The following is a 12,719-nucleotide window of genomic DNA, read 5'->3' as shown; positions in this document are numbered from 1 at the left end:
GTGATCAATACAAAAACTAGTGCTGTCAGGCAATTAAAAAAATTTATCTAATTAATTACAGGATTTGTAATTAATTAATCTAATTAATCACATTTTAATCGCATAACCATTTTATGCCTGATATTCTATATTCTATAATCATATTTCAAATTGCATGTGTCCGGATGGCAGAATTCAGTACTGTATCTACAAACCTTCTGTTTAATCATCTTCCATCTATTAATTTGTTTAGATTTTTCAGGTCTGGTCAATTTGAGCATGCTGTTATTCACAGTCAAAGATAAAAAAAAATTGATATTCTCATTTGGTTCATTACAATTTACTCAAAATAAAATGTTCATTCAATCAATCACCGCACAGATTGATTGATTGAATGAAAATGTTATTAACAGATTGCAGAATGGGTACAATACAGTACGGCTCAATACACACAATTGTTAAGGGGATGCAGACCAGAGAAAGACTTTCGTCTTGTTTACATCAGGGTCCCCCATTTTCAATTCATAATGAGTAAGGGTGCAACTTGCACCATGCAATCCATTCTTTGTGGATCTAGCCCACAGTATTTCTGACACTGGGAATACATTCCCTGAGATTCATAGATGTCCCTAAAATCAGATACCATGCAAATGGACCATATTAAAAAAAAGTCTGTAAATGTGTATTCTACATTCTTATGGAATGAATGATATACAAAAAAGAAATAATAAAAATAAATGTAATTAATTTTGAGTTAATTTTCATAACGCGATTATTTGCTGTGTAATTAATTAATCTAATTAAAGCGATAAACTGACAGCCCTAACAAAAACATGTTTTAGGTTCGGTAAAATAGACCTAAAATAGACCTTACCTTAGTCAGAAGGTACTCCAAAATGAATAATCCCAGTAGTTCCATCACGATCGCCATTACTGGTGTGCATTGGGCCTGGCCTATAATACGGGAAACAATAGGTTTCAGGTGAGAAAATCTGCGACAGACAGGCTGTGTGCTGATTCACTTTGAGGGGGAGGTGATTCCTGCAGCCGGAGGTACCGAGGCACTGAAAGACAACTGAGAGACCCAGTTCAAAAGGTAGACGATACTGCCACCTGTCGGGATTCGATCGTCATTGCAATTATAACGTAGGCAGCGGTGCCAGGGAGACACAGGCAGGTCCGCTAGTTTTTGGCGCTCAACGGTTGGATTTGAAACACGGGAATTCTCGTGTTTGGCACAGAAAGAGTTAAGATGCCCCAGTGTGCTGTAATGTGTTGCAGATAAAGGTGACTGTGCTGTAATGTGTTGCAGGTAAAGGTGACTGTGCTGTAATGTGTTGCAGGTAAAGGTGACTGTGCTGTAATGTGTTGCAGGTAAAGGTGACTGTGCTGTAATGTGTTGCAGGTAAAGGTGACTGTGCTGTAATGTGTTGCAGGTAAAGGTGACTGTGCTGTATGACAATGACTTCTTGGATGAACACCGCTACATGTTGACCATCGGCACAGGACATCGGCGTGGCGCCTCCACTTCCTCCCAGGTCAGTTCTTCTAGAACCCATAACAATGAAATGGGACTCGACAATTAGATTAGATTCGATTAGATTTTACAGCACAAGTACAGTACAACAAAAAGAGGTTTGGCATCTAGTGCAAATGTACAGTAAAGTGCAATAGTAAACAATGTATAGGTGATTCAACTGGGTATAAATATATAAATTCTACTGGGCGTAGTGCTAATCAGATGTATGTACAGTGTTGAATGAATGAATGAATTTATTCACACACACACACAATACATTTACATGCGAGTATCCTCATGTGATATCAATGTCGCAAATTGTGTGCATGTGCCAGGTCTCCCAAGAAGCTATTTAAAGCTTTTGGAGGGAGCCTGAACACAGATACAAACAGAATATAAACAACAAAACAATAACAAAAAACAAAACAAAACAAAACAATACAACGTGGGTAGGTTTACACACCTACCTACTAACTGATATATAACAGAGATACATAATACAGACAATTTTATTCCTAAGTTATAATTTTAATTAGAGATATGATTTTAGCAGTTCCTCTTTCAGCGATTTTTTAAAGGTTTTAAAGGTATTAGTCATTTTTAGATTTTCGTCAAGCTTGTTCCAGATCTGTGGACCCCTGCATGCTATGCTTAGGCTAGCACAATTGAGCCTTCTCCTCTTGCCAGATATAAGATGCTTATTTCTTGTGTTGTGGATGTGCAGTGGTTGGCAGACTGGGACAAGCTCAGACAGTCTGTGATTCATGTTGTTGACAACTTGATACATAATTGATGCGTTTTGATGAATGTTAAATTCAGCGAGCCTCAGGAGACCAAAGCGATGGAACAGAGGCTTTGAGGGCGCTCTATACCCGGACCATGACAGCACTCGTAGTACCCTCTTTTGTAGGCTTTCTAGTTTCTTGAGATGGCTGGGGTATGTGTTGCACCATATGACGTTACAGTAATTAATGAGGGGTTCACACAGGGTTTTGTATAAGGTGAGAAGGGCAGGCAAGGGAAGAAAATGACGTATTTTGCAGAATAAGCCAACATATTTGGACAGTTTTGTTTGTAGATATTTTATGTGGCATTTGAAGTTGAGTGACTCATCGATGATGACCCCCAGGAATTTTGTGGACACCACTCTTGACAGCTCCTTTCCATTTATTTGTATGCACATGTGATGTGTGCGCATCCAATTTGAGTGGAAGACAATGAAATTTGTTTTGCTGAGATTTTGTGATAATTTGTTGCATTTGAACCAGGTAGTGAACTTTTTGTAGTTCTGTATTGAGTAGATCTTGTAGCTCGAGTGGATTTTTATGTGACAGAAACAAATTAGTGTCATCAGCGAATATTACTTTGTGCAGTAGTACAGATGAGTTGACAAAGTCATTTATATAGAGAATAAATAGTAAAGGCCCTAGAATTGACCCCTGGGGGACCCCATATTTGATGTCCATTTTTATTGATTTGTGATTTTTTATATCGACGTACTGTTGCCTACCATGTAAATAGCTACTGAACCAGTTGAGAGCCAGACCCCTTATGCCATAATGGTGTAGTTTCCCAAGTAGAATGGTGAAGTCAATGGTGTCAAAAGCCTTTGATAGATCCAGGAAAACGCCCACCCCACAATCACCCTGGTCAATGGCATCATGTATTTTCTCTATGAGGTCTAATATTGCCATGTTTGTAGTTCTCTTTTTCCTGAAGCCGTATTGTGAATTGGTGAGTATATCTAGCTTGGTGGTGTATTCGCTTAATCTATTGTACACAACTCTCTCATAGACTTTGGATAGAGCTGGTAACACGGATATTGGACGGTAATTATTAATACTATTTTTGTCACCTGATTTATATATGGGTATTATTCTCCCAATTTTGATGTTTTTTGGCACTACACCATGTAGTAAGGACAAATTAATACAGTGAGCGAGTGGTCTGACTATAATATTGGCTATGGCTATTAGGATGTTGCTGCATATTCCATCAGCACCGGCTGTGCGAGTGTCCTTCATCTTCATGATAATGTTGAATAGTTCATCATGGTCAGTTGGTTTCATGAAAAAAGAGTTAATATAGTTTCCTGATAAATACTGTTTAAAAGACACACCCCCGGGATGGCTAATTTTATTCGCCAGGTCTTCACCAATGGATGCAAAGTAGGTATTGAATTTATCAGAGAGATCCTGCTGTGACATGTTTGCAGGGTCAGGGAGCACTGATGCTTTTTTGTCCCTGTTTAGTACTTTATTTAGAACTGACCATGTCCTTTTTGAATCACCCTGAGATGCTATTACCTGATCAGTATAATGATCACATTTGCTTTTCCTTATTATATGAGTGAGTTTATTTCTATATAGATTGTATTTGTTTCTATTATTTATACTAGGCTTCTTAAGATAATGTTTGTAGAGTTTATTTTTGTGTTTAATGGATGTTAAGATGCCCTTTGTAAGCCAGGGGTTCTGGTCATTTTTACTGCTCATGACAGTCTTCTCGGGAATGGTGTTATGGATGGAGTCTGTTATTTCCAATATCAGATTATCATATGCTGTATCAGGATCACAGGCATCATATACATTTTTCCACCCTTTGGTCTCCAGGCTTCCATATAGTTGCTGCAGGGTTCTGTCATTTATTACTTTAATTGTTGTCTTACAAGGAGAGGGTGCAAGTTCACTGGCAAGATTTAGAGACAACATGACAGGGAAGTGATCAGTTATGTCAGTTAGGATCACTCCCGACTCCAGCTTGGTGTTTTGGATGTTGGTGATGATGTTATCAATGGTAGACTTTGATGAGTGTGTTATTCTAGTGAATATGTTTATAGTTGTGAAGAAGGAGGAAGAGTGCAGTGTATTAATGAAATCATTTGTAGTAATATTTGATAAATCATAAATCCTAAACGTACTGGAAAATGTTTCTAATAGAAAAGGTTCTAAGTAAGCATAAGGATTGGTCATAAAAGATGTCTTTCAGTCATGAACCACAGGGGGCCAGGCCCTGAGGCTACATGGTAATAAAATAGAACAGATGGTTGTCCCTAGGTTAAGGAACTTTGTAAATAATCATAAGTCATTTAATTAGAAAATACTACTGGATTTGTGTGCAAAATGAATGCTGTATACTTTTAGTCTTAACCAATAAGTGGTTAATAGGTTGACACTCAAATATAGTTTAAACCTGATTAACCTATAGTGATTTAGCTCAGAGATTGTGTGTGCTTGTAGAGACTTGGGCGCTCAACAGTAAGTAGATTTGCATACAACTGTTGGAATGTGAAGAGATAACAGGTTTCCTTACACAGACTCTTGTTTATACAGGATGTGGGCCTAGCAGCTACAACAATGGCATGGCCACATTACATGAAGTTGTTATCTCCTGCCCCAAGGCCTAACAGACAGCCAAGTCAACTGGTTTGAGTTAGTGGTCTGCAAGGGCCTTGAAATGAAGCCCGTGCCCAGCCCGAGCCCGTGAACTTCAGGCCCTGCCCGAAAATAAGCCCGACTGTAAATAATATTTTAGGCCCTAGCCCGCGTGAAAACCAGATTTTTTTATTTATTATTTATTATTAATTTCTTTTTTGTTTGTATTTGTTTTAAATATTCGAAACACGGTTTTATATGAACTTAATAAATAAACAAAAACGAAAATGTTCAATAGGTCTACCTAAATAACAGATAGTGAAAACGAAAGAAACATTAATATATATATTATAACATATAGCCAAAAATTATTTAATTTTTTTGTTTTAAATATTCTAAACACTGTTTATATATTAACTTAATAAATAAACAAAAACGAAAATGTCCAATAGGTCTAACTAAATAACACATATGCTGAAAACTAACAACCATTATATAGCCTTTTTTTCGCAAATTCTATTTCCCAGCGAGTCAGCCTCGTAAAACTCGTAATTTGAAGGCTATATGGAATCTTCTTTGACACACACACACACACGACGCAATAGCCTACTCAGTCACTGTACAAACAAACAGAAAACATAAATCAGATTTCGAGCAGAGCAACATTTATATAATGAAAGCGCAACAGAACAGGGCAGCAGCGACGTCACCCCACACACCAGCAAATAATAATAATCAAACTCACCACTTCGCTGTGTTGATGTCAGCAAGGCGTTGAACAACGTTAACAACGTTAACATCCAAGAACAAATTAAAACATTCGCCAACTGGCTATATTCCAACTTCAACCTATGCCGCTTCGGTCTGGTTAATTTGTTCATCATCCACCTGAGCCACGCGCTCCCCTCGAGTTATCCCTGCAGGCTGCGGAGGGAGACATCCAAATGTTTCCAAAAATGCAACTTTCCCTTGACTATTTTATCTGTTAACCTATACATCTTGACTCCTCAGACACGAGGCTTTCACGCGCTGATGACAGCACTACGTTACGCGAAAATGAAACAGAAACTTAAGGTTATCCTATAACCCTAGTTATATGAGTATAGCGAGCAAAAAAAAAAAAAAGACGCAATAAAAGTTTTTTTTTTTAAAGAGGGCACTGCCCGGCCCGGCCGAGCCCGAATTATTTATTTAAAAACAAAGCCCTACCCAGCCCGAACCCGTCGGGTCGGGTAGGGCCCCGTCGGGCTTGGGCAAGGTTGCAGCGCACTAGTTTGAGTACTACATGTTGAGACAGCTGTAGGGGAGGAACTGCAAATGTTCCTGTTATATTGTGGTAACAATTCTGAATATAAGGATATGAAAAATGCCATGTTTATGAATAAGAATCACAGAGTGTGAAATTAAGCCACTTCTTAAACTACATTGGAAAACACAAAAGTGCTGAATAATAACTGTATAAAATAGATATGGATTTAAGTTAACAGAAGATGATTATAATACTATAGAAGTGGGCTTAATGGTAAAACTACTGTGATTCTCATTTAACATCAAGAGAAACTATTCAAAAATGATATCTCTGTGTGTATGAAATCAATCTCAATTCGAATATATATATATATCTTGGGGTTAATAACCAAAGTATTAAGTTAGTTTAGACGGAATCTAGTTCTCTGATCTGAAACACAGTAGAGAGGGTTGGCTTACTGAGGACAACCTTCTATTTCAAATTCAAACTTAGAGAGGCCGTGATTGGAGGAAAACATCTGCTGGACGTCACTCCGGTGACATCACGCAGACACTCCCGGCTTTTGATAAAAGGGGGGGTGTTGTGACTGTGGAAGGACTCTGAAATGGAACAACACAGGATGACACCCACCTTCACACAGAGGACGGCGCGACCAGAGGAGAACAAGGAGAACAAGCTTTTGGAACGAGAACATAATCCTTTGTTGTCAGCAAGACAACAAAGACCAAAGACAATTCAATAATTCGTTAGTCTCTATAATCTGATTTCTTAGTCTAATATTGAGGGCGAGCGGCATAGTGCTTTGGTACCGTCAATATTATAGCGTTCTTTATTTTAATTGAACCAGAACCATTGTAATTACACTCTTAACTTTGAATTAAACAGATGCGGTTACAACCTCGCCTTCATTTCTCCTGCTTCGATGCCGTCGAACAAGACCAGGTTTTTAGGAGACACAATTCACAACGCAGAGTATGATCAAGCCGGTTCTGATCTTAACAGAACCAGAACATAGACCTTTGTGACTTCAAATTTTTTATAGAATCATCCTTGGAGATGTCTATGTTAAGTATGTTGTAGTATTAATATGTACAGTGCTACAGGTAGTAAGTCATAATGGCCAGCAGTGTAACTAGTAAGAGTAGGATATGTACAGATATATATCGATGGCTGAGACACAAAACCTCCTATCTGAACATTTTACTTTTTTGAGAAAACAAAAAAAACATGTTGTTTTCTTGCAGAATGCTATTTTTAAGGATACCCAATACAATACACTGCTTTTGGCTTTTGGAAGATATCTTGCAGACAGACTGAATAGGTGCAGATAGGAGGTTCCTCATCATCCAAAGTGAAATCAGAAAATCAGAAATTTAGCAGACAGGAGGTTTTGCGTTTCAGCCATCGATTAGTGTGTAGATATGTCTGTCTCTGCTTTAACATGATTATCCTATGTTCTTCTTCTTTTTTGTAACGCAGTATTGTCTGTTCTGACACAAAACCTGTTTCTGTATCAACAGACAATAAAGAACTATCTTATATTGTCTTATCTTATCTTAGCATGTGCATAGTTTTCCTTACATACCTTGCATTCACCCACTAGTATACCGGTGTCGATACAAAACATGGCTCGGAATGAACGCTTGGCACTCTTGCAAGTATGAAAGGCAAATTACTCTGGACTGTCTGCCCACAACATGTATATGTACCTAGGGTGACCAAACGTCCTCTTTTGCCCGGACATGTCCTCTTTTCACGCCCTGTCCGGGGCGTCCGGGGGGGGTTTATAAATTCATGGAAATGTCCGGGGTTTCATTGTTTTTCAGTTTCAGTTTCACGGCCCTTTGCGAGCATCTGAAGGCTCTGGACTGCATTTTTCGCCGAACATATAAATTACCGAATTAAAGCGCCTTTCGTTGCCGTTCGAATGCCATCTTCATCGCCAAAATCTGTGCCTCGGTTCTCGAGTTACATGTCGATATGTCAGGTGTGCGACTTTTTACATGGCGCGGCAGATGATCACCCCGGACTGCATGCAGCTGCAGAGCCGCAGGGCCAGCGGCGCTCTCAGGGCCGCGCTGTGAGGGCCGCTCAGCAGCGCCACCCACCCAATGGCTGAATTGCCAATGGCTGAATTGGAGTATTGCACTGTGCGGGCACAGCTGCGAGATCCGCGCGGGGCCAGACTCGAGGGAGTAAATTAACTATACTTTTGCTCACACAATATCTTGAATGAATGCGTTTATTTATTTCGAACATAATTTTGAAAATAAATAATAATAAAAAACAAGTAATAAACAGATTAAAAAACAAACAAGCAGGAGTATAGAATGAAGTGTAAACGTATGTATTCCTACCCCCTTGATTGATTGATTGATTGAAAACTTTATTAACAGATTGCAGAATGGGTACAATACAGTACGGCTCAATACACACAATTGTTAAGGGGATGCAGACCAGAGAAATACTTTCATCTTGTTTACATCAGGGTCCCCCATTTTCAATTCATCATAACATATGACATACATGACATACAGATAAGACAGTATTCAGTATACCTTCACACTCTATTATCTTATGCAACTCATATTCACTCCACAAACTGAAATATACATACATTGTTGAATGAACAGCCTGTTTCTTGAAGTTAGACTCTCCTCTAAATTGTAACCCCCCTCTCTATAACATAATTTTTGGATGTTACCCGGGAGTGAATTGTTTCGTGCTTTAAACATGATTTGTGCAGTCTTAAATTCAGCCAGGTACCAGAGTTTCATGGCATGTTATTTAAAAAATAGTGTGTTTGTGTGTTCCAGATATCCTACCTTATTGATAATACAATCAAAATCAAATGTATTTGTAAGGCCCGACAACACACGTTAATGTCCCTTCAGGCCCATGTCCCTTCAGGCTATGGATTTGCGGTGTTTTCCAGTTTATACAAAAATATATATATATTATTTTGGAATATTGCAACTATACTACACAAAAACGTGAGTACACAAGTTCAACTCATGTTCAGCCCTATGTTACTCATTAGCACTAAAAGTGATTTTTCTTTATTGTGTACGAAACTTCAGAATGTTATCTTTCAAAAGAGACCAGGCTTATGCATGTGCTATAAAGCTTATAAGATAAGCTTTGCAAAAAAAAGTATGCAGTCCTCAAGTTCAAGTAAAAAAAAATTGCCACTTTTCTGGGCACATGTTATGTGGTTAAATTTGGTATATATTGCAACCACTGCAGAAAAATGTGAGTACACAAGTTCACGTTCAACTCAAGTTCAGACCTATATGCTACTATATTTCATTAGCACTAAAAGTGATTTTCCTTTTTTGCATTAGTAACTTCAGAATGTTATCTTTCAAAAGAGACCAGGCTTATGCATGTGCTATAAGCATAATGTATAAAGATAAGCTTTGCAAAAAAAGTATGCAGTCCTCAAGTTCAAGTATAAAAAAAGAAATGGCTGCTTTTCTGGGTGCATGTTTCCAAGCATATGTTAAAACAATAAAGGCATCTTTGAGTAAACTTTGAGTAGAGATTCAAGATTCAAGAGGTTTATTCATCACATACAGTACAGTACACAAGACATAGTGAAATGAAGGTGGCCATGCCCGCTTCGATTGTGCAAACTATCATTAAGTATCTCGAGGATGGGGCCAGCATGTCCTCTTTTTTGGAAATCAAAATATGGTCACCCTAATGTACACTATGTGTCTGGACCGTCTGCCCACAACATGTACTGTATATATATGTACACTATGTGTCTGGACCGTCTGCCCACAACATGTACTGTATATATATGTACACTATGTGTCTGGACTGTCTGCCCACAACATGTACTGTATATATATGTACACTATGTGTCTGGACCGTCTGCCCACAACATGTACTGTATATATATGTACACTATGTGTCTGGACTGTCTGCCCACAACATGTACTGTATATATATGTACACTATGTGTCTGGACCGTCTGCCCACAACATGTATATGTACACTATGTGTCTGGACTGTCTGCCCACAACATGTACTGTATATATATGTACACTATGTGTCTGGACTGTCTGCCCACAACATGTACTGTATATATATATGTACACTATGTGTCTGGACTGTCTGCCCACAACATGTACTGTATATATATGTACACTATGTGTCTGGACAGTCTGCCCACAACATGTACTGTATATATATGTACACTATGTGTCTGGACCATCTGCCCACAACATGTACTGTATATATATGTACACTATGTGTCTGGACTGGCTGTCCACAACATGTACTGTATATATATGTACACTATGTGTCTGGACTGTCTGCCCACAACATGTACTGTATATATATGTACACTATGTGTCTGGACCGTCTGCCCACAACATGTATATGTACACTATGTGGCTGGACTGTCTGCCCACAACATGTACTGTATATATATGTACACTATGTGTCTGGACTGTCTGCCCACAACATGTACTGTATATATATGTACACTATGTGTCTGGACCGTCTGCCCACAACATGTACTGTATATATATGTACACTATGTGTCTGGACTGTCTGCCCACAACATGTACTGTATATATATGTACACTATGTGTCTGGACTGTCTGCCCACAACATGTACTGTATATATACGTAATCTTTGTGTCTGGACCGTCTGCCCACAACATGTATATGTACACTATGTGTCTGGACTGTCTGCACACAACATATACTGTATATATATGTACACTATGTGTCTGGACCGTCTGCCCACAACATGTACTGTATATATATGTACACTATGTGTCTGGACTGGCTGTCCACAACATGCACTGTATATATATGTACACTATGTGTCTGGACTGTCTGCCCACAACATGTACTGTATATATATGTACACTATGTGTCTGGACCGTCTGCCCACAACATGTATATGTACACTATGTGTCTGGACCGTCTGCCCACAACATGTACTGTATATATATGTACACTATGTGTCTGGACTGGCTGTCCACAACATGTACTGTATATATATGTACACTATGTGTCTGGACCGTCTGCCCACAACATGTACTCTATATATATGTACACTATGTGTCTGGACTGGCTGTCCACAACATGTACTGTATATATATGTACACTATGTGTCTGGACTGTCTGCCCACAACATGTACTGTATATATATGTACACTATGTGTCTGGACCGTCTGTCCACAACATGTACTGTATATATATGTACACTATGTGTCTGGACTGTCTGCCCACAACATGTATATGTACACTATGTGTCTGGACTGTCTGCACACAACATATACTGTATATATATGTACACTATGTGTCTGGACCGTCTGCCCACAACATGTACTGTATATATATGTACACTATGTGTCTGGACTGGCTGTCCACAACATGTACTGTATATATATGTACACTATGTGTCTGGACTGTCTGCCCACAACATGTACTGTATATATATGTACACTATGTGTCTGGACCGTCTGCCCACAACATGTACACTATGTGTCTGGACCGTCTGCCCACAACATGTACTGTATATATATGTACACTATGTGTCTGGACTGGCTGTCCACAACATGTACTGTATATATATGTACACTATGTGTCTGGACCGTCTGCCCACAACATGTACTCTATATATATGTACACTATGTGTCTGGACTGGCTGTCCACAACATGTACTGTATATATATGTACACTATGTGTCTGGACTGTCTGCCCACAACATGTACTGTATATATATGTACACTATGTGTCTGGACCGTCTGTCCACAACATGTACTGTATATATATGTACACTATGTGTCTGGACTGTCTGCCCACAACATGTACTGTATATATATGTACACTTTGTGTCTGGACCGTCTGCCCACAACATGTATATGTACACTATGTGTCTGGACTGTCTGCCCACAACATGTACTGTATATATATGTACACTATGTGTCTGGACCGTCTGTCCACAACATGTACTGTATATATATGTACACTATGTGTCTGGACTGTCTGCCCACAACATGTACTGTATATATATGTACACTTTGTGTCTGGACCGTCTGCCCACAACATGTATATGTACACTATGTGTCTGGACTGTCTGTCCACAACATGTACTGTATACAGATACAGCACTGAAAAATCAAACCTCTACTGCGCCTCTACCACTCCTCCACCACTCCACTCCAAACTGATTTTGTGACTCCTATTGTTCTGGACCGGGCCAGATTTCACACCTCCACTGCCTCCCACAGGCTGGGGAGATTTTCATCTTAAATTAGTATTCGTCCCAAATGTCCCAGCCCCATCCGATTTCTTAGCTTTTTTCACTGTTTACTTATCATGCATTGCAACACTAATATATGGTCAGTACCCCAAGTCAGACTGCCCATATAAAGATTTTCTTGGGGGTCTGAGGGCAGTAGCCCCTGACCCCCTCCCTGGGGAAGCACTTAAGTTAAGTACCCTCCCTTTGTTCACGTTTAGACCCAGCCACCAGCCCCCGAAAATTAACACCTGAGTACTAGTTCTAAAGTGGTAGAAGAGTGGCAGAAGCGCAGCAGTAGGGAACTGAATCTGAAGTGCTTCATCTGTA

The 12,719-nt window shown here is 39.2% G+C and overlaps 1 protein-coding gene across 1 annotated transcript in view; it reads left to right on the top strand.

Moving 5' to 3' along the window:
- The window catches only part of LOC311247709 (polycystin-1-like protein 2), a gene marked incomplete at both ends in the record, with an annotated part of 216,415 nt that overhangs the window by 34,452 nt on the left and 169,244 nt on the right, over positions 1-12,719 (top strand). Inside the window, one exon of the mRNA XM_084338717.1 lies at positions 1,416-1,517. Within this exon, the coding sequence (XP_084194843.1) occupies positions 1,416-1,517 (102 nt within the window). The remainder of the gene's footprint in view (positions 1-1,415; positions 1,518-12,719) is intronic.

Source organism: Notolepis coatsorum (assembly GCF_963971535.1).
Source record: "Notolepis coatsorum genome assembly, contig: SCAFFOLD_222, whole genome shotgun sequence".
Lineage (NCBI taxonomy): Eukaryota > Metazoa > Chordata > Actinopteri > Aulopiformes > Paralepididae > Notolepis > Notolepis coatsorum.
The sequence above is the reverse complement of the archived record's forward strand: the minus strand, read 5'-3'. Positions and strand labels throughout refer to the sequence as shown.